The sequence below is a fragment of the Podarcis liolepis genome (assembly GCF_965112155.1).
Source record: "Podarcis liolepis genome assembly, chromosome: 4".
Lineage (NCBI taxonomy): Eukaryota > Metazoa > Chordata > Lepidosauria > Squamata > Lacertidae > Podarcis > Podarcis liolepis.
The window spans coordinates 32,256,458-32,279,606 of NC_139558.1; the positions used below are offsets into that span (position 1 = coordinate 32,256,458).

At 42.9% G+C, this 23,149-nt stretch overlaps 2 protein-coding genes across 3 annotated transcripts in view; one reads left to right on the forward strand and one right to left on the reverse strand.

Annotated features, from left to right (window-relative positions):
• Window positions 1-17,683, forward strand: RNF149 (ring finger protein 149). 2 transcript variants are annotated; one of them, XM_083501563.1, is made up of 9 exons: window positions 36-748; window positions 5,681-5,931; window positions 6,772-6,840; window positions 8,912-8,994; window positions 9,875-9,971; window positions 11,631-11,826; window positions 12,404-12,590; window positions 12,624-15,129; window positions 15,473-17,683. In XM_083501563.1, exons 1-7 carry the CDS (start codon window positions 280-282, stop codon window positions 12,460-12,462), a joined length of 1,224 nt encoding a protein of 407 aa, XP_083357689.1. In that variant the 5' UTR covers window positions 36-279; the 3' UTR covers window positions 12,463-12,590; window positions 12,624-15,129; window positions 15,473-17,683. The 2 variants fall into 2 exon arrangements, with proteins under 2 accessions (XP_083357688.1, XP_083357689.1); XM_083501562.1 differs by having other exon boundaries at window positions 1-748; window positions 12,404-14,331; window positions 16,483-17,683.
• CNOT11 (CCR4-NOT transcription complex subunit 11) overlaps window positions 17,146-23,149 on the reverse strand; it is a 17,815-nt gene continuing 11,811 nt past the window's right edge. The window contains 4 exon segments of the mRNA XM_083501519.1: window positions 17,146-19,947; window positions 20,700-20,796; window positions 22,321-22,523; window positions 22,692-22,894. Coding sequence (XP_083357645.1) covers window positions 19,750-19,947; window positions 20,700-20,796; window positions 22,321-22,523; window positions 22,692-22,894 — 701 coding nt within the window. The 3' untranslated portion in view covers window positions 17,146-19,749.

Sequence of the window (23,149 nt, forward strand, 5' to 3'; positions counted from 1 at the left end):
GGGGGCGGTTCCCGAACGAGCGCGCGCGCCAGGCTGCCTTTATGAGGGAAGGAAAGGGCGGCTTTGCTTGGGCGCAGGAAGGAGGCCTGGCCATCGAGTCCCCGCCTCCTTGCCTTTCTCCTGGCCGGGGCGGGCGTGCGGACGAGCCGGGCCGCCTCCCAGGGAAGGAAGGAAGGGGCGGGAACGCGGAGGTTGCCGCTTGCGCCGGCGCTGCCGCCTTTCGGTGCAGGCGGTCTGGGCGCTCCATTCGCCAAGCGCGCGCGCGTGTGGGGGTTTGCCATGGTGCTGTTGCGCCGCGTGGCGCTGCCTCTGCTGCTGGCGCTGGCGGCGGTGGGGTGCCCGCGGGTGGCCTGGTCGCTGGTGTGGTACACGGCCTGGGTGACCACCATGTACACCGAGCCCGGCACCAACCGCACGGTGCAGGAGAGCACCGAGAGCGGCCGCTACGGCGACGGCTCGCCCAAAGACAACGCGCAAGGCCTGGTGGGCATCCCCCGCGGCGGCGGCGGTGGAACGGGGAGCGGCCGCCACATGGAAGGCTGCGCGCCGGGTATCGACTACGAGATCCCCAGGCCGCCCGGAGCGCAATTCGCGGGGACGCCTCCGTCGTGGATCGCTCTGGTGGCGCACGGGGGCTGCAGCTTGAAGGACAAAATCGCCAACGCCGTGAGGAAGCGGGCGGCTGCCGTGGTGATCTACAACGAGCCCAGGTTCGGCAACTCCACCCTGACCATGTCCTATAATTACGGTGAGTGATGCTGAAAGGGAAGAAGAGTTTGGAAAGTGGCAACTCGGGTAAGCTTGGAGTGGGGGGAGCTTTGGGGTTTGGCGCATCGTGTATTCAAATCAAAAGTGGGGAACAAGGCTGCAGAAAACTTCCCTGAGAGCAAGTGCCGTATGAATTTAGGGCTGGTGTGGTGTGCCATGTGGCAGGCAGTGCCACAGGCTGCGCACAGGTGGCGGATGCTACTTTTGAGTCCTATGTGAGAGCACACACTCCTCTGGCCCAGTCTGCGCTGTTTGTATTGTGCTTTTTTTCAGAGAACATCTTCAAGAAGTTCTCTCCCCCACCTGTCGGGATGGTCTGTTTTACTACCTCCTTTGTGTAGGCAAGGCCTTAGTTTGGACCAAGCATCCCTCACATCTATGGCTGCACATGTGGAGCAGCAGAAGTTGGCTTGAGTAAGAACAAATTAGCCCTGTTGCATCAAACCAAAGGCAGCCCAGCAGCTTGGTTTGTGTTCTATCCTTTTCTATCCTTTTCTTTCCTCCAAGAAGCTCAAGGTGCATTGATTGGCCCCCCTCCCTTTATTTTGTCTTTATCATTTCCCTTTGAAGTAGGTTTTGGTGATACAGTGACTGGCCCAAGATCTACCAGTGAGGTTTAAAGGGTAATGGACCTGGTCCTCTTATTATGCTCCTCACAGTGCCACACAATTGTCAACTGAATGACTCCCAAGAAGTTCACAAATAGAGATGAAGCCTTTGCTGCTTGCTGATCTTAGCAACTGGTTTTCAGTGGCACACTCCTGTGGACGTACTATATCTTTAAAGCACTCTTGAGGCACATCTCCAAAAGAATTCTGGGCACAATAGTTTTTCCTTCATAAAGTTACAATTCCCAGCAAACCTTAACCAACTACAGTGCCCAGAATTCTTTGTGGGAGGAAATGTGCTTCAAATGTGCTTTAAAGGCTGTGCGTACACAGTATTGCCTTTGAATATGGAAGTTCTGTGTAGCCATCATTTCTTACAGCCATTATTCGACTTATACACCAATAATTTGCTTAGCATTCTTTTAAAACCACCTAAACGTGAGTGTTCCTGCCATCCTAGCAGTTTGAAAGCACGTCAAAGTGCAAGTAGATAAATAGGTACTGCTGCAGTGGGAAGGTAAATGGCGTTTCCATGTGCTGCTCCGGTTTGCCAGAAGCGGCTTAGTCATGCTGGCCACATGACCTGGAAGCTGTACACCGGCTCCCTTGGCCAATATAGTGAGATGAGCACTGCAACCCCAAGAGTCGTCCACGACTGGACCTAATGGTCAGGGGTCCCTTTACCCTTTACCTTTAAAAGTGAGTGTAGGCTGTTGCTGCATCTTGTGACAATTAATCCTATAAATTAATTATGCACTGTGTGAAGAAATGCTTCCTTTTGTCTGTCCTAGGTCCTAGTTATTGTGCAAGAATAAAAAATTATTTCTGTATACTGTGCATAATTTTATTTCCCGCCCACCCCCCATTAACTTAGCATGGAAATGGAAGCCTAAAAAGCCTCAAACTAGAAAGTACTTTACTACTGAGCTACATAATCAGGAGTGCATACTGTAAACCGCCCTAGGACCTCCGGGTATAGGATGGTATTGAAGTAGTAATAATAATAATAATAATACTGCTTAGCAGTGAACCAAGAGGAGCAACGGAAGCTGTGCAAAAGTTACGCCAGGTTTATGGGAAGGTAAACTCCTTACTCAGGGATCATTTGCCAAGTCTCTGGAAATAGGAACGGGGCTGAGCTTGTACAGCAGGTTTGTTTGGAGATGTGATTTGGTTTAGCAGGTTTGACACAGAAACAAGAGCAGCTGTGGGGAGGAGCAAGGAAATGAAGATGCTGAACGGGAGGCCTACAAAGTTGTATCGTTCCCTTTTATGAAAATGTGATATAGGACTTTTCAGATGCGGTGGTACCTCGGTTTACGAACTTAATCCGTTCCGGAAGTCAGTTCTTAAACTGAAACCGTTCTTAAACTGTGGCAGTCTTTCCCTAATAAGGCCTCCTGCCGCTAGTGCCATTATACCGTTCGGCTTCCGTTCTTAGACAGAGGTAAAGTTTGCAAACCGGGACATTACTTCCGGTTTTGCAGAGTTCACAAACCAAATCGTTCTTAAAGCGGACTGTTCTTAAACCGAGGTACCACTGTAGCTGAAAGAGAAAATGGTCAGTGCTTCTGTATGAAACACCGAATAAACAGAAAAGCAAGTTGTTTGGATCTAGTTATTTCAAAACACAGTAGCTTCCTGGATCCACATCCTGTATGCCTGCTACCTGTTTGCAAGTTCCTCTAAATATTTTTTTGGCTTTGTAGCTTGTGCAATTATACAAGAGGTGCAGGAAAGAAGCCTCAACAGGCAGATACTATGTGCGCTTTTATAGGACACAGCATTCCATCAGTATTCAGAAATAAATGTGCTGTACTCAAAATGACCTGCATAAAGATGCTGAGCATGATTTTATAACTAACATATTTTTTTGTGTGAGGACAAGTATAAAGCCTCTTCTTGGGTGCATTTTGGTATAATGGAGTGGAAAGCAGCATATGAAGTGATTGCAAGAATCGTTTGGGGAAAACAGCCTCAAGGAGACTGCATATGTATGATTCATCGCAGCAATATTTCAGGTTTCCTAAGTATTTAAAAAACTCTGTGGCTTGTTGAAAGCAAGACATAATGGAGCCAGATTGCATGAGCAGATGGGGGCATCATGTACAATAGAAGCCTGGTAACATACAGGTGCACTTTTGATGCATATTGGGTTGAAGGGAGGACACAGGAAAACCAGCTTGGGTGCCATTCAGAAAAGAAAGAAAACTACACAGCAATAATAGAATAAAAGCACAACATCCAAAGCCAAGGACAGCAGAGTTAAAACATTAAATATAAGATCAAACACCAAGAGAAATAAGAAAATGTTTTCGCTTCCAGTCTATAAAAGTTACAGGGCAGCATAGCATTCCTAGTGGGGATTTCGATGGTAGGCTGACATATAACAGGGCTTTCAAAGATTATCTGCCATGGGCAGATCTCCATGGGAGGAGGTGGTCCTTCAGATTCTGGTAATGTGGCTCTAAGGGACACGGGTGGCGCTGTAGTCTAAACCACTGAGCCTCTTGGGCTTGCCAATCGGAAGGTCGGCGGTTCGAATCCCTGTGACGGGGTGAGCTCCCATTGCTCGGTCCCAGCTCCTGCCAACCTAGCAGTTCGAAAGCACACTGGTGCAAGTAGATAAATAGGTACCTCTGCGGCAGGAAGGTAAACAGAGTTTCAGTGCGCTCTGGCACTCATCATTGTCCTCCATATGCCAGTAGTGGTTTAGTCATGCTGCCCACATGACCCGGAAAACTGTCTGTGGACAAATGCCAGCTCCCTCGTCCTATAGAGCGAGATGAGCGCTGCAACCCCATAGGCGCCTTTGGCTGGACTTAACCATCCAGGTGTCCTTTACCTTTACCAATGTGGCTCTAAGCAGTTTGTGTACTAGTCACCAGCACTTTGAATTGGACCCAGAAGCAAAACTGGAGTCTATGTCTACACACGGATTGTTTCCCATGGCCTTTTTGTGTGGGACCTCTTCTTCTGTCCTGACTTTTGTGGGGTGGGGGAATTGCACGTGGTTGGGTGATGCCTAGCTTGTAGCCCTGAGGCCAGAGTTTCATGAGTAGAGAAGTATTAAGTTCTCTTCCCCAAGCCCCGAATACTACATATATGGAAATTGGAGATGAGGAAGGCTGATAAATGGAGGAACTGGTTGAGGGAAGCGTGGTTGAATCATGAATGGCCTGTTTCTTCTTTGATTAAAAACAAACATGTAGCATCTCTGGATTGCAACATTTGAGCATCCTGATTGACATCCTGATAACTTAAGAGGCCAAGATACGAAACTGCTTCTTAAAAGTAGGTCACTGGAACTGTTTATATGCACTATATATTTTTCTTTTCTCGAACGCAGCCCTTCTCTGTGTTGTGAAATTAGTTATTGCAGTTGCAGTGTCTGCAATCACTTTAGTCAGTGTTGAAGCATTTGCAAAATCAGAATATTGTCAGTTACAAACTTAATGTGGAGGAGGGATGTTTTTCTTATTGGCTTACTTATAGCAAAACAATGCTGTTGATCTTATATTCCGCCTCTTCTGGGTTTTAAGCATACATATAGGAAGCACAGTAAAAGTTGAGCCCAAGTGCATGCTATTTAAAGTTTGGGAACAGGTGGGTGGCAAGTAAACAGTTACATCACAGGTCTATTCACCATCATTCATTGTATTTATATTTTCAAAACGAATCTTAATCTCAAGCTAAATTTATGCATGATACGGCCTCTCATCCTTATGTGTAATCTTGCTTGGGCTGTCGGGTATGGCAATCTCAAGGAGCCAATAATCCAAAAACAACAAGGGTTTAGTAGAGAGGAAAACTCAAATATCAAGACACTCTTACGGTCCACTTGTCTCTTGATTGCAGATTTATAAACCATTTCACAACAAGAATTTACCAAAGTGGCATAGAATGAAATAAGATGAAATACAAAATATTACAAACAGAAGACAGTGCCCTCCCCCCGCCAAAAAAACCAACAACCACAAATTGGCATGTGGGAATCTTGATAACCCTCAAATAGAAGGAGGACATGTCAGGAGATGAACGCCACAGAATGTCTAGAGTGAAAAGATTCCTGGATTCTAAGATTTTATTATAATTTAAGACTTTGTTTTCTCTATTATAAGGGGGAGAGCATGGCAGTTGTAGGACTTATTCTTGCATCATATCCAACAACATGCTGGGTTGAAGGAAAAACTACAGCAAAATTACTTCTTGTGTACTTTATGTAAGGTTGCCTGGATTTCATACAGAGAATAAAAAAGTTGTGCAAGAGCCCACATGACTCCTGTTTTTCTTTCCCTTGACAGGTACTGGCAATGCAGTTGTAATTATGGTTGGGTATCCCAAAGGCATGGAGATCTTGGAACTGGTGCGAAGAGGGATACCAGTGAGGATGTCTATTGGTGTGGGCAAGCAACACATGCAAGAATATATCAGTGGACAGTCCGTTGTATTTGTATCGATTGCATTTATCACCATGATGATCATATCGTTGGCATGGCTTATATTTTTTTATATACAGCGCTTCCTCTATAGCGGATCGCATTTTAGAAACCAGGTAATTACATGGGTGATTTTTCTTCTTCAATTTCTGTAGTGAAAAATGTTTGCTTGTAATTAGGGCTGCGAATCCTGTACTTAGTATAGAGAGAAGCACTGTTGCAATGGTTTTGATGAGTCTTACCTTCATGTGCATCTTGCACGTTTACCAATATCCTGTGCTGTGGTGCTCACACAGGGTCCCCGGACGTTTGACGGTCTATTGATCCCTGTGCCGCCACTGTGATTGCCTCTTCGCTGCCACCAACTCGTTTCCCTCGGGTACACATGGAGTCCAGACAGTTGTTAGCAGTAACTAATAATCAAGTTTATTGTTATAAACATGAACAAGTTTATGGTTTCAGTTAGTTTTTCTTGTCAGTTTCTTAATCTTAATTACTTAACTGTCGTATACATTCCTAACAACTTCAAACTGATTATCCCAACTATCTGACTCCACCTAACAGTTCCTCTCACTCTCTCACAACACAACTCGACCAACCCACAGACTTATCCTCTCTTCCTTCTCCAACTCCCAACTCTCAAATGAACCACACAACTCCGACTCTAGCTCTAACCCCTCCCCTCGGGTTCCCACTGGCCAATCACTTCACACTCATTTAACCCTTTCCTTATGACCCACCTAGGAGGCAAACGCCACATGTGCACATTCCCATTTCATGTGTTAACACTTGGCCAACATAGGAAACAGGATTTCTTTTGTGCCTTTCAGTTAAAGGGAACCCTTAGATCTTGGATAAGTGGAGTTGTTAGATTACTCAGCGTCTCAGGTGGTTTCTCATAGAATCTCATTTAAATATGCACTACTGATTGAATTGGTTGTGTTGTTGTTTTTTAGGGCCATAGAGAAGAAACCATAAAAGCAATTGGCCAGCTTCCACTGCATATTGTAAAGCATGAAGATAAGGTAATGTCAATCAGGCTAATGTAGATGGAAACGTCTTCCATTAGCACAGTTTCTTTAAAATGAAATGAGAGATAGCTTGGTCAGAAGAGCATGAGACTCTTATTCTTAGGGTCATGGGTCTGAGCCCCACATTGGCCAGAATATTCCTGCTTTACAGGGGATTGAACTAAATTGGGCTTAGGGCTCTCGTATTTACGGGACCGCCTCTCCTGGTATGCCCCGCAGAGGACCTTAAGGTCCATGAATAATCACAGTTTAGAGGTCCCAGGCCCTAAGGAAGTCAGATTATCCTCCATCAGGGCCAGGGCGTTCTCAGTGATGGCTCCGACCTGGTGGATGCTCTGTCCCATGAGACCAGGGCCCTGCAGGATTTAACTTCCTTCCGCAGGGCATGTAGGACAGAGCTTTTCCGCCTGGCTTTCAATTTGAACTTAGCCTGATCTTTCCTTCCCCTTCCTTCCCTCCCCCTCCCCTTTTTATGAAGATTACCCGCTCTGGGATCCCACAGCTAATTCTCCCCTGGTCTCCTCGCTGGCCCAAATAGGACTAATTTAGACAGCTAGCCCTGGTGATCATCTAATGTTTATTTGATGGATTTTCCCCCTAAATTGATTTTTGAATTCTGAATTTATTGTTATTCACGTTTTATACTGTATTTTATGCTTTTTTTGTTGCATCAATTAAGTGTTTTAAATTTGTTATTAGCAGCCCTGAGCCCGGTTTTCTGAACCGGGAAGGGCGGGTATAAATAAAAAAAAATATTATTTATTTATTTATTTATTTATTTATTTATTTATTTATTTATTTATTTTATTAAATGACCCTCACAGTCCCTTCCAACTCCTCAGTTCTGTGATTCTGTGAACTTCCTTTGCCTGGTTACATACATAGGTAGGTATATGTAGAATCCATTGGTTGCTCCATGCACCCAAGAGAACATCATCAATAGCAGCTTGTGATGACACATTGTAAGCTGTTTCTGAAACCAATGAGCTTTTTTAAAAAAGTCTGTGATATGGCAAAAACAGAACAATACTAATAGAACAAGCATTCCAGAATGCAAACCCAAGGTCTTAGGCATGCCAAAAGTATCTTTAAAAAAAAACCAACCAAAAAACCACGCTGTTTCTGAGAAAGGGAGTCTCATGTTCTTGTTTTCTCTAAAACCCTAGGTCATGAGTCTATAATTTGTTCAGTGCACCACATAATTGTACAAGAAGACACAAAGTACAAAATTGTACATAATTGTTCTTAGTTATGGGAACTGCTCTGAATTTCTGGCGCTAACACAGTAATATAATAATATCAGTTGGACTTGGCAATAATTTGTGAAGATGATCTAACTGATACCAAATGCTAATATGACTGAGCCACGCCTGGATACTTACAGCAGGGTGTTCATAATTGCCCAAACAGATTTAATAGGTTTCTCTGGGCAGAGCCAATAGCAGCAAAAGTCTTGCTGTTGCTACTTGGCCAAGTTAAGCCATTTTATAGCTATGTATTTTAGCATCAAGTGTCCTGATCATCACGTGAACCGTATAGGAGTGGCTTAAGAGATTGCATAAAATAAATGCAGATATATATAGCTAGGTAGGCCAAATCTGCTGATGCCAAGCAACATATATTGGTTGTGGCTGAACTTTATAGTCCAGCGTCCTGAATAATTTGGTTTACTTGATTTCTGCTCCTGACTTAGAAACTACAAATATTCTAACATAAGTCTCACCCTATTTGAGTATCAATGGGAATTTCAGGTAAGACCTGTATGGAATACCTGTATTCCATACATGTAGCTTGCTGTATTTTCACTTGGCTTGAAATTGATCAGCTCACTATTTTCCAGCCAATTTTTGTAATCTGTTATGGTATTTCAACATTTAGAATTTGAGGTGGCCGCTTTGCAGATACAAAGATACTTGCTGTATATTCTTAACTTGGTATTTCAGATTGAGTTAGTCTTTTTGTATCATTTGTGTGCTCTGTAACGTTGCATTTCTTTAGAAATTTTTGTCCTGGTATCTGAATTGCTTCCCTGCTCATTTTCCCCTGTTTATTTGTTCTTCTACAGGGCTTGAATGTCAATGCTGAAAATTGCGCTGTATGCATTGAAAACTACAAACCAAAGGATATCGTTCGAATCCTGCCTTGCAAGTAAGCTTATTAAAATTTGCTTCAGTGGGGTATCATTACTTGGGAACTATTTAACAAAACTCATTAAAAAAAAATCGAGTCCCCAGTGTTTTTAAGATTGGAGAAAGATAAGTGCACAGTAGCTTTTTGATTTATTTTTCATTCAAGCCTATAAACTCGCAGGTAAAGCATCCTTGTTTTGTACAGTGCTGGCGACAGGGAGGCGTTCGTTCAGTTCTTCCAACTTCTGTGCCCTAAAAACAAGGATGAGGAACTTGTGGCTGCTGGACAGCGTTTCCTGACAAGTTGTCCAGAGTGGGTTCCATGAAGTGGGTGCCATCACATTGAAATGCCCTCTTATGAGTACATTGTCAAAACCAACCTCAGTGGCATGTACTGCCAGCAGAAGGATTTTCCCAGTTTGGGGACTGAATAGGGCACTATGGGAGATGGCAGCTTCTCAAATTACCAGGTCCTAAGTTTTTTAGGGATATATCTCTCTATCAATATCTATCTTGGCTTGCTAGCAAATTAGCAGCCAGGGCAGATCCTTCAAAGGGGGGGCATTATATGATGATGATACGGGGCCTCATTCAGCTGCCGAGCCACAGCATTCTGCACTAGCTGAAATTTCCAGACCATCCCCCAGGCGCAACCCCATTCAGTGGTCCGTGTGCCACTGTTAACTACAGATTTAATTTCTGTGGGAGTTTGAATTGCATAGTTACCCTGGATCTTGTCAAGGTGGGGATTGTTTTCGGCCTGCTCAGCAAACGCTACAATGCTGCCTTATCGAAGTTTTGCTTTAGATAAGCTTTTTTTGTTCCTTTAATTTTGCCAAATTTCATTGCATGAAAGAACAGCCCTTATATTTGATTTCAAAACTATGATGTCTCTTCAGGCACGTCTTTCACAGGCATTGCCTCGATCCCTGGCTGCTGGAACACAGAACGTGTCCAATGTGCAAACTAGATGTCATCAAAGCTCTCGGATATTGGGTAGGTTGGAAATGTGTAACTAAATCTGTGATAAGGCTCTAGGCATCCTGTTTGGGGCCAGGTAATACCTGCGCCAGCCAAGCATCCAGCCAGCCACGGCATATTACTTTCTGCAGGGAGGAGCCCAAGCTGGTTTGATCTAGAGAAGGTGCCTGTTGTTATGGTCAATTCAATTCTGCACAATCAGAAGCCGGAAATCTGACGAAACAATCTGGCAAGAGCAACCAAACCAAGATCAAAACTCAATACTGCTGACTGCAAAGTACCAGCTTGCCTCTCCCTCCCGCCCCATCATATGTTCTCCTTGTGTAGGACCCAAACCTTTTTAGAAAGGCTCAGGCTCCTTGTCCCAGTGGCTCATTTCCTAAATCACTGTAATTGGGCAGACATTCAGCTCCTCAGTGAGAAGACTCATTGAGTTAGGTCCGCTGCGCTACCATCTCTTCCAGCCATCCAGGATGTGAGCCTGAACCAGTACGTTTCTGAGCACAATTCAAAGTGTTTGTCCTGACCTTTAAAGCCCTAAACGGCCTCGGTCCAGTATATCTGAAGGAGCGTCTCCACCCCCATCATTCTACCCAGACACTGAGGTCCAGCGCCAAGGGCCTTCTGGCAGTTCCCTCACTGTGAGAAGCCAAGTTACAGGGAACCAGGCAGAGGGCCTTCTCGGTAGTGGCGCCCTCTCTGTGGAACGCCCTCCCACCAGATGTCAAAGAGAACAACAACTACCAGACTTTTAGAAGACATTTGAAGACAGCCCTATATTAGGAGGTCTTCAGGCTCAGTCCATAGCATCTCATTTAGCAGGCTGGGGAAGTTATTTTCTCCCTGACTGACAACCCTGGGAAGTTTCACCAGTCTGGGTATCTGAGATGGAATGTGTGTGTTGTGATTGCTGAGCTACCACAGGCGGTTGTCTAAAAGCAGCTTGGCTCGGCTCAGTTGCTAATTTCATATATGTCCCCTGAAAACGGATGTGCTTCTATAAATGAGTGGCTGCCACTGTTGAGATGTGTATCAAGCTGCCCCTGCTGGTGCATTTATTTGGCAAAGCAGTTTTGCTGATTTCAGAATTAAGTGTGGGGGCGGTCAAAGCTGCTGTGTGCCAACATGTGGGCTTGGGAAAGCAGTTTGACCTCACCCCCAAAGGCACACGCCCCGATTTTCTCCCGAGACAGGCAAATACCAACCAAAATACCTGTGTTGTGCTCCATCCAGCCTCCTGGCCATGTTACAGTGTGAAAGGAGTTAGGAAATTGGCTTATGAGTTTTGGTTTTAAAGTGTGTGTGTGTGTGTGTGTGTGTGTGTGTGTGTTTTTTCCCGGTACATTAGCTTGACCTCTCTTCCCTTCTCCCCCACCCCTTTTCAATAACAGTCTTGCTCAGGGGTCAGCAAACATTTTCACACTGTCCCTCAGACCTTGTGGGGGGCCAGACTATATTTTTTGGGGGTGGGAGGAATTCCTATGCCCCACAAATAACCCAGAGATGCATTTTGAATAAAAGCACACATTCTACTCACGTAAAAACACCCTGATTCCCAGACCATCCGCGTGCCAGATTTAGAAGGCGATTGGGCCAGATCCGGCCCCCAGGCCTTAGTTTGCCTACCCATGGTCTTGCTGGTTAACACTTCTTCCCCCCCCTTCAACTTCAAAGGGAGGGCCTGCAGATGAACAAGAAGTTGCAGTGCCTGAATCAACAAGTGGCAGCATGTTGGCCGAGAGCTGGAGTATTGCTGTGCCAGAAGAGAACAGAAATGAAACAAGTGACTTATCAGCATCTTCTGCTAACGGATCTGCGTCAAGTAGTAACGGTTTAAAAGAGGATGCAGGTGAAAGAACAGCCTTACTTGGTATGTAACCTTATGCCATGTTTCTTTTTTGTAGGAACTGATATCCTAGAAACTAGATGTCAGATTCAGCATCTCAGTTGAACTGTGGATATACTTTAAAACCTTGATTATCTCACTCAGCTGGACAAATGTTTTTTGTAGATCAGAGCACTAATCCCAAACTCCTTTGCATACTTTATGAAGGTCTTTGCTGTGGTCATGCTGCAGGAAGAGCATAACACAATTGTAAACATGGATCAACAGAAATGATACTAAAGGGGGGATATATGTTTCACTCTTTGAGGATAGAAACTCAAGCTGAACTTAGATGAGGAGAGGCTGACTTGAAAGAACAATATTTTATTCTAGGAAATTGCCCATAACCCTGAATAGCGTTTGTTCATTGTGAGGATAAATGTTTTGTGAATTCAGAATTCATTTGCCTTCAAGACTAAACCATGATGCTTTTGTTAATGCAAATTGTTTTTAGCTTAGATGACTTGGTTCCCAGTTAAATGATGCACTTTAGGCATGTGTTATAATTTCTATACTATACAGTGGAACTCAAAGAGTATTAAACATGTTATGTCTTTTCTAGAAACAGATGGCAGAGATAATCGACTTGAAGAACACCTGTCTAATGGAAACACTGTATGAAAGCTTGACAGCTTGAACTGGGAGCGAAATGTCTATTTTGTTTTGTTTAAATGCTGTGGACTTGTGTCTAGCTTAAATGTGTTACTTTTCTAATTCACGTTTCAAAAGGGCTAATAACTAGAGGCTTTGCTTTGTAAGAAGAGTAATACCTGATACAAAAGGCAATAACTCTAGTATGAGTTCCTTCTTTTGACCAAAAATGAGAGTTGAGAAATGAGACAAATTTATGAGCTTGGGAGGGTTGGTGAGAACCAGAAGGAAAAATATCTGTTGCTACTTAGAAAACTGGCCTATTTTTTTTTGGCACTTGTTGAGATTGCTGCTCTTTTTCCATGGAGATTTCCCTTTGCAACTTCTTTTGTAAGAAACAGGTTCTCTTTCTTTGCTTGGTTTCCTTGTCCCTTGGTTTGTAGGGACACAAATTGAGTTAAGGAAGGGAGCTCCCAAGTGAAAACTCCCCCTGGAAAAAGAGTAAAAAGTTCAGAAGTAATCTCTGTGCCAGAACAGCTATTACAAGATCAATACTAGGAGTACAAATTGCACAGGTTAACAGATAAATGTGGGTGATTTATGATAAATGTACATATAGCACATATGCAACACTGAGGTTTACTTTTTAAAAATTGTGTTTTGAGTGCATAGTTTGGACCTGCAAAGTATTCCAATAGTTGTGAGAATTTCTGCCACGTGCTTGCCGGAAAACCTGATGACTTTTTCATTTGCCTGTTAGGTCAATAACTTTAAGTTGTGCCACACAGTTATTGTAGCTGGCAGGCAATCTATTAGTGCCTTGGGCAATGCAAACGAGCTACGACTGTGAAACACAGTGGTGCAGCAGTTGTTCATGTTGCACATGGAGAGTAATTTAACTTAAACTCTTCTCCACTCTTTCCCTTCACTGTTGTTTTTTTGTATGCTGTTTTTGGATTTTTCTCTACCTTAATTCATTCCTGAGATGTTTGTAAAGTTATTGTTTCTGTTATGCAAAGGATTGTTAGATGCTTCCAAGTAGAGGTTTGCACAATATAGTTACTGGGGTTTTTTTACTGTGCTAGATTAGCAGTATTGTGCCTTAGAGTAGTTGAAAAGCACTAAGCCTGAAGTGTATAAAATAGATACCACTGCACTGTTTAATTTTTACCTCTGCTTCAGGTAAATCTATATACAATAAGCTCTAGAGGAAAATGGTGAATTTGTGTATTTATAGTTCTCTTAAGCGTTGGATGAACATTTTAGAACTCTAATAGTTATAAATGAATGTACAGAATCATACCGCCAAGTCTGTAAGAAACGTTTTGCACCGTGTTTAAACTTAGATATTTGGTAAGGTGCTTTTTTAAATGTCAGAGAAAATATGCAACCTAGTACTTAAATTGGATCAGTATTTAATTTCAGTATTTTCAAGTTTGGGGAAGAGAAATTCAAACATGGGTGGGGGCAGATGCAGGAAGAAACAGGGTGAAGATTCTGATAGAAATCCTACCAAAATATTCTGGGGGGACCTCGCCACCTTCTCTGAGGAGAGTAACCCAGCCACATGTCATGCATTAAAATTGGTCTCTGCAAGACCTGCCTGCATCTTACAGCCAGCACTTAATGGAGTGGACCATGCCATGACTACTCCCTGCGTCTTCAAACAATATGGATGCTGCTTTCAAAAAGGAACTGCCTTTGAACTATTCAGTCACTCATCTTTCCCTACATCCTTAGCACAAAGCGGAAGTGTTACTTGGTTAGTTGTTTTCAGCACATCACAACTCCGGCTTAGCATCACGGAAAAAGCAGGACGTCGTTTTTTGTGTGCCTTGAAAGTCTCCAGATCCTTCCTAACATTTGCAATGTAGCACCTGCCTTGGAGAAAGCAGTACGGTGAGTACCAACTACATTTCCCCCCTGTAAAAAGAGTTGGGTTTATGATTGCATTTCTTCCTGGGCTTATTTCTTAAAGGTCTGGGAAAGCAGCCAATAACAGTCATGTTAAAACTTAACAGAGTATGTGAACCAGAATTTTTGAATACGGAGTCCACATCTAGCTGCTAGACACTAAATGTGCTTTACCTGTCCCTCTCTGAATATAGCATCTTGGAAACTTGGCTGTAGATAGATGTATAGAAACATGCAGGTGGTGTCTGGTGGGAAGGGAAGAGTTTCCCATGGCAACAGGGTATGATTTCTGTGTTATGTGCAATTTAGTTCCTATCCTAGAGCTGTTCTGTAAGCCTTTTTGCTTTCCATGTCTTTATCCATCCCCACCCCAAAGCCCAATATTGGAGGGAAGGAAATAGGCATCTTGGAAGCAGACGCAGTTATGCAAATTATATAGGTAAATTATCTAAAGTAAATTATAAGTAAGCAAATTATATAATCTGAACACGGCATCTGACCTTGGACAATTAGAATTGTTTGTTTTTTCTGAGATGGGCTGCTAATCGTTCGATTTCTGTATGGCTTTGTGTGCTGCTGAGGAGTGATGACAAAAAAGGCCGAATTGCAGTGCTTGCTAACAGTTTTCTCTCTAAAAGGCACGATGACAAAACCTCCTGAAGCGACCTTTTCCTCTGACCTCAGTAACGTCACACAAAGTAAAATGACAGAGCTATGTTAACTTTAAAATTAGACTATATCTAGCCTGCAAATGGTCAAAATCGCCTAAGTACAGTTACAGTGGTGCCTCGCAAGACGAAATTAATTCGTTCTGCAAGTTTTTTCGTCTAGCGAATTTTTTGTCTTGCGAAGCACGGTGTCGGAAAAGTTTTGGAAAAGCTTCAAAAATCACCAAAAACCTCAAAAAAGGCTACCACACCGCGTTCTATGAGTTGCTCCTCGAAGTCAAGTCGCACATGTATTAACGGTGTTAAGAAAAAGGAAACAAACTTGCAAGACGTTTTCGTCTTGCGAAGCAAGCCCATAGGGAAATTCGTCTTGTGAAGCAGCTCAAAAACCGCAAAACCCTTTCGTCTAGCGAGTTTTTCGTCTTGCGAGGCATTCGTCTTGCGGGGCACCACTGTAGATGCTGCATTCAGATGTATCCGCAACTGACCTTGTGCTTCTCATTCCCTCCTTCCCTTTCGCTAAATGGGAGAAGTCTGAAGTCAGCAAGCCAACAATGAAACATGGTTTGGTGGTTTTAGTTTGGGGAAACCCAATAATGGAAACGTACAAACCTTCCCTCCTTGCATGTGGGACGGTGCCATTATGTTTGAGCAGTATCTTTAGGCCCACAACTGATTCAAGCCAAGGATTAGCCTGCCTTGACTAATGTTCTAAAATACCCTTGCCTAGGCACTGTTTGTAGGCATCTCTTCCTAGAGCAATTCCTTCATTGTCGCTGGCCATATACTACTTTAAGACAAGGGTGGCGGGAACCTGTGGCCTTCCAAAAGGTGCTGGATTCCAACTCCCATCAGTCCCTGCTTGCATAGCAGAAGGCCAGAGATTAGAACAGTGGACTTAGCTGTGCTAAATTCCTTTCTTGCAGTGTATTGGGGGGGTGGGCATCCTCGAATAGGATGAGCTTCCAACTTGCTCCTAAAGGCCCGGCTATGCAAACCAGGCTTGCAGCTGCCATCTTGTGTGAGAGAGTCTCCACAGGTTCCTGTCAGAAGCAAGCAGGGCCTGAATGCCATTGATTCCCAGCAAAAAGGGCGTTCAGAGGCACCCTATCTCCATTGGTGGAGTTGTAGTCCTGGAACATTTTGCTGGGCAACAGGTTTCCCTGTCCCCTTCTTCAGGTACCAAATTGAAAAACCTTGTAGCTAGTTCTGTGAATGGAAGAGGTCTGTGATCTAGCAGAGGTTCCTACCTGCAGAAGTTGAGGAAGTGATTTCCCCCCCCCTTCCTTGCAAAATTTTCAGGGAGCTGTGTGGGGGACGGTGAAAATCACTTATTCTCCTTTCTGTGTGTTGAGCACAGCTCCCTGGATCACCGTTCAACCCTGACTGTGGACAAACTATGTGCTTGAACATGTGCTAACTTGTGGTACAGAAATTGTTTCGACAACTCATTTCTTTTCTCATCTAGGTGTTTTCCCCCCCGAACAAACTCTTCTGGAACTTGCCCACACGGACTCGGCGCTTACTGCTGCTACATTCTTAATTTTTATCTGTGAGACACCCCTTCTTTCAACTATTTTAGGGCAGAAAGATTCCGTGTGTTGTCTGAAAAAGATTGACTTGCCTGCAGGTGTTGTCTCATATGACAGACATGGACATTTTGTATATAGGGCACTGGGTTTAATTTAAAACGTGTGTGTGAAAATGCACCTTAAAAAAAGGCTTGAAGAACAGTAGTAGGTAAACTGCCTTAAACCAAAATAAGCCAGTTGGAAATAGCAAAAGTTGACTTTGCTCCTTTTGAATGTCCAGTTTTTTAAGACAGTTGGCAGCAAAACAAACTAAAAGTGTTTCTGACTGGCCTTGTTTCAAGTGGGCCCTTCTGCTATAGTGCTGTCCTGTCAGCTGAAAAGGCCTATGTGTCCATTTATTGGAATGTAGTTTAATATTATTCTGGAACAGAAAGCTACTGATAACAGTTTGACTTGTTGCTGTACAAAACTGAGGTTATTGAGGGTTTTGTGCTTGAGCCTGGTTTTAATTTTACAAGGCCGTTACTGGGGCTCAAGTTTCATGTATAAAACAATCTCTACACACTCTTAAAAGCAAAATTCAAGTTTGCTTTTTAAAAAAGCAAGCTGCCTACATCGTCTCTGCACAAACGGTGTAACTGTTTAGAATACTTCTATTGTGGAGGGTTGCTGTTACAGACTAAAATTGAACATGGCACCCTTCGTTACCAAAAATCTTGCCAGGGTACAATGTGCTTAATCCTTTTTTGAGCTGAACGTTCTAGTGGTGGGGTGAGGGGCACATTGAAGCTTTTGCTTGAGCTGAAATAAAAATGGTAGTTCCTTCAGCTGACGACAAGGGGAGGACAGGAGCAGGACAACTCAGTGAAGGAGACAGCCTCCTTTCTTGTCAGCTGCTACCTGGTAAGCATTCAGTCCATCAGTTCTCCTTGAAATTTCCAATGAACAACTGGTTACCATTGTTTATTACCTCTACCACCCTAGTCAACTTTCTTGTTTTTTGTTTGGTCATGTCTTTTAAGATTGTATGCCTGAGGGCAGGGACTGTCTTCATCGATCTTTAAGCTTTGTGGGGAGCCATTTTTGGCTAAAGAGCAGGATAAAACATTCTATAAATAAATAAAAATGTGGAAAGTACTTAGCTCATTCTGTATTTCTATCATTAGCCTGTTCCCCTTCCTGATTTTTAAGCTTGCATCTAAAAGCCACTTGTAGATCAACATTTGCCTGGTAAGTGAAATGAGAATTATCCCAAACATAGATGTTCAGCATCCTCACTTCTAAATCCTTCCCTTAGCATAATTTCAGCTATTAAGTGTTGCAACTGGATTTTTCTAGATGAGACTGCTCAAGTTTTCCCTATGGTCAGGAAAAATGAACTAGAATGGTAAAGCAGACATAGGAATCCTCTGGCTCATGAATCAAACTAGGCCTTATTTTACCTAAAAGGCTTTTCCCCAAGCTGTGCCTACCTGACACCAGGTGTTAAGATAGATAATGGTGGTGCTGCAAAGGAACACATAAATGTGCTCTCGTTTTGTCCTGGGCCAAGGAGCTTGCATGCTATTATACCTTTAAATTTGACACCCAATGTAAGCCTTGCTGGGATTAGTTAGAGGTGGGAACTGCCAACGCAAATGTAGACTTTGAAGTTGGAAAACTCCTTTCCTTGGGGATCTTGAGTTCAAACTCAAATTTGACAATAGGCAGATGACAGGTGGGGCCCCCTGCCCATCTCTCAAGGCAGTCCATGGATGCTTGTGGGAGTTGAGGGTCTGCTGCGAGCCATCAGTTCAGACGCTGGATGCAACTGTAAAGTCAACTTCTGAATGCTTATAATGTGACTTGTCTTGTTATTTATTAAGGTGAAGGTAATGGGACCTTTCACTTCATTGTGCTTTGGAAATGTTTGCTTCTACGTATAGATTTAAGGAGAACAAGGTACCTGGCTCAGTGGGGCACTTTGTTGCCTTGGTGGGGCTACAACGAAAGTAGCCCTCATGCCCTATTTGAATTTACCAGATCCTGTACCCAACTGCAAAGGTAAATTTTACGCGCTCTCTGCAAAGGGTACCTTTGGACTCAAGGGCTGGGCTGAAACCATTAGAAAAAGAACTTAGGCTTTGGACCCCCACTAAACAGACCATTAATTCACCCAGCCCACTCTTTGTCTCCTGTCTAGAAGTAGCTCTGAATCTGCTGAGCAAGGTCATTCTTGATGGAATGTAGGTGATATATAGGACCTTTTGAATTCAAAGCATTTACAGAGCTACATTTCTCCCCCTCTGCAGAACCCTCAGAGTTGAGCCCTTTTTAACTCTTAAAATGAGCTGAACAGAAATAATTTGGAAGGGTTTCTGTGTAATGCAGTTGAGGAACTTTTAACCTTCAGTTTTTTGGAGGCACGGGATGCTGCAGCCTATGGAAACTGTTGGAGCAGTAAGCCATGGGGAAAGCGGCTCCTTGATAGCAGCCAGTTAGGGAGTGGCCTACCTCAGATATTGTTCTTGGGAAGATGAAGTTAGCAGCATCCCAAAAATATTTCTCACCGTTGCTTCTTAGGTAAAAATCTGCAGCTTTTTCAACATGGTTTGGCCTTGTAAGACAAACAATACCCTTCACTTGTGTTGTGATAGGTTTGATTATTTTTCTTTAACTCCGATAAGCAAGTAAATTAAGATGCTAACACAACACTTGCTTACTGGAATCGAGTATCTTAGCAGTCAAACTGAGCAATACAGTACTTATTATCCCACATGGCTGGCCTGCTATGGAGCAGTGGAATTTTTAAGAAGGTCCATGGAGGCTAGTGAAATCTCTTTGCACCTCTTCTCTGTTCAGAATCCTGGCGTCCAATCAAAGAGGCATCTCTGAGGAGTGCTCAATGTTGAGGCCAAGTCAGTGGAAACAGGAACTAAGTAAGGAGAGCAAACAGTTTCCTGCATTGTGAGTTTGTGACAGATTATTTATTGAAGCCTTTCATGGGTCCCTGCATCAGGGAGCTCTCCAATGAAGACTTCAGGCCACACTAATGGTAGGTTTTGTTCACCATCATCGACTCATCAACATCATTCAAACTTCTCCAGCAGAAAAAGCAATATTTAATACAGCACAAATAGCATCTTAATTGCAAGCAAATAGTGAACTATACAAAAATCATACAGAATCCTAATCCGATATAAAGCATTCTTCCAAATGAAGTATTATTTTGAAGTCTTCGTCTCTGAAGGATTTTCACCAGTGTCAAGTGTCTTCAGCAATCGAAAAAGGCCAGCTGCTTCTCTTATCCGGCTGAATTCAATACAAAAGGCTTGCACTTCTATAAATAAGTCCTGTACATTAATTATTTTGTTCCGAATCAAGGATTGTAGAAAGACGCACACAAGTCGTACTAGCCGGTTCTGAAACATAGATGACACATGGGTTATATCTAATGTTAGTTCTACTCAAAGTAGGCTCACTGAAAGTAATGGAGATGACAAACTTAGGGTAACACTAGATATATTGACTGCTGACCCAACAAAGCAGCAGCTCACAAAGTAGCTTCGGGGAAATAAAATCTCTTTTAAGAAGATCAAAACTGTTCATTTTATAAGCTAGTTAAAATTTACAGGATTCACTTTTTTAATTCTGCAATAAGTATCCTGCTTAAAAATCCCCCAGCCCAGGTGTCAATTTCAATCATCCAATGGTTTTCTTATTACTAAAAGCCACAATTCAGAAACACAGATTGAATTAAGAGTATTTCATTTAAATTGCTTGGAAAATAACCCTAAAGAATAGATTGTGCTCTCCTCCTCCTGTTCTTTTGGTTCCTTTTATATACCTTTAATAAGTGTGGGGACCTTTTGGTCTTCCAGGTGTTGCTCATCCTTGGACCCTGGCCAAGATGGCTGGAGGTCATGCAAACGAGTCTAGCAATATCTGGAAGGCCATAGATTAGCCACCCCTACTTTAAAAGTATGGAATAGTAAGAACTGTAAGACACCAAAATACTGTGTTCCATTTAGAGCAAGGCAAATATTTCAAATTCCCAGGTACAAATTCTGTACAGTTTCATAAGGATTTCCATTCCCCCCGCCGCCCCAAGCCTGGGTGAACCAGTCCCGGGATTTCAATAGTTTCTCATTTTGAAATGCTTCCAAAAACCTACCTGCATATACTTGTCCTTAATTTGCTCACAAGTAGAAATACAGTTGGAAATATAAAGGTGAATAAATTCGGGAGGAAGATCAACTGCTGTGGTAAGGCTGTTGGAAACAGAAAATAATTGATTAACTATGAGCAGATCGCCCATAAATTCTATGCTGGGGGGGGGGGAGTTGACCCCACACCTCCTTAGCAACTACTATTTAGTTACAATGAATTTTAGCAAATGTTCACACAGCCTCCTACATTTATGGTGTGATATTAACATCATGAGTGTGAAAAGGAAATTACAACTGCAGGTGTGAAAAGATCAGGAAGAGAATTATCCTTTCAAAATGTAGGGCTGTTGCTTCATTTGGGCTGCTCTGTGCACAAGTCAGCTTAAAATTTCAACTCCCCCCCCCCCACACCTGGTCTTATGGTTTATTTTTTAATGGTACAGTATGATTATTCATTTCATTTATATCCCTCTTCTACAGTTGCATATATTCTGAGCTGATCTCTCTGCCTGAGTCTTTAGAATGAAGTCAGTGGGAGGGAAAGAATGAGCCGATTTTGAATTAATGGATTTGTCAATTGCCGTGCTACACATTTATAAAACCTTTTATCCTTGTTTGTTTTAAGAAATGTCCATAGTAGCTAACAATGCATCACTAAAGTACATTAAAATAGTACATTGTACTGAAGTTGGGGAGGAATTATTGTTTAAGAGATTATTACCAAGAACTAGTCAATCACAACTAATGGGATAACGACCCTCTTTCACTGTGGATGGTTATACATTTGTTGAACATGAAGTGGCTGTACATGTTTCCTTTCCCACTACACCACCCCAATTTAAAATGCCATCTGTCCCTTCATAGGAATGGACACAGAGGCTCAATAACATTTACAACCAGCCAGCTGTTTGGTATCTACCATCCTGAAAGTGCATAGATGGGTATCTTCCTGAGCTTGCACTGGCTCTTTCCAATGACTGTGGCTGTCAAAGAAGACAAAAAGGAAAAAGAATCCAAGGATATGGAATACTCCTAAAGCTGCTCCCCACTGAACTATCCACAGGTCCACTGTCGTGACATTCTCTCCAATTTCATGAGCTTAATTAAAAACTAGCAAAATTAGGACAGGAATGGGAAGGGGGCTCATGTATATGGAGAGCCCAAATGCTGTAGGGATTCCTGTTTATGTGCACACATGCAATTCATCCACATGCTCTGTACATAGGAACACAATATACCTCCCTGCCCCTATGTAGTCCCTGAATCTGGAGGCCAAAACACTAAATTTGGGAGATGAAGAAAAATTAACGCTGCCAATTCACCCCACTGCAGCCATTCTCTTATACTGGAAAGGAAAAGGGCGGGCTGGAATTAAATCTACCCTTAATGACAGCATTGTAAAGGATTAGGTCCAAATCCTTTGGACCAATCCGGCAATTCTGTTTCTGATTGTATCTCATGTACTTTGTCCGTAGAACTGAGTGCAAAACACTGAACTACACCAACATTCAGATACAGGCACCCAGGATACTGTTCCTTGATGGGACCAAACTGGCTGCATGGATACTAGAAATCAAGCTCATTCAAAAATGCCAACAAAGCAATCTAAAGTAGACAAATAGTTACCGATTGACAACTTCCATTGAATGCAGAGACATGTCCATGTTGACCAAGACTGAAAAATACTCCGTTATCTGACTTGACTGCATAAGTTTAAGCAGCATTTCTATAGCAACCAAAGGATTATTTTCCACTAAATCAGGCAATTTGGCAGGAGTGAGGCCAATGTGGTAAACAAGCTTGGGGTCTTTCTCCAATTCTCCAAGGAGCTGCAGAGGGAAAATAAATAAATGGACACCTTAAGACTTAACAAGGCACAACAAAATATAGGTGACAATACTATATACAACTTTCAAGTTTAAGGATACTTTAAGCTCACATTAGAAAATGCACAGTAATAGAAGTGGGACTATGTACCACCTGACTACTACACACACCTGCGTTTGCTGTGCTGATGACAAAGGACTTTTGAAAGCCTTGGCCATGATTCGTTTGATTTCCACTCCGGCACTGTTTTTCACACACATTGACTTGTCCCACTGAATGGCATGATCTGGCTCTATTGGGTTCAACCAAGCGAGCTCATCCTCACAAATGTGAAGTGGAGGCGGGGGTCGTATAAATTCTGGGCGAAAATGGCCTGGAAAAATAATTTGCATTCATATCAATCTGAAAGCACCTGGTACAGAAAGCCTACTAAATATTATGCTCACTTCTCCCTAAGCATTACATTCTGAACACATAATGAAATACACTATGCATACTGTCAGGCTCCATGAAACAATCGTGATAGTTCAGATATGATAGTGGTACAATGTTTGCAGCTGAGAACTTTCCTAAAACCTCTGATTTCAAAACAGGGTAATAGATAAAACACCATAAAAACCTGTGGGCA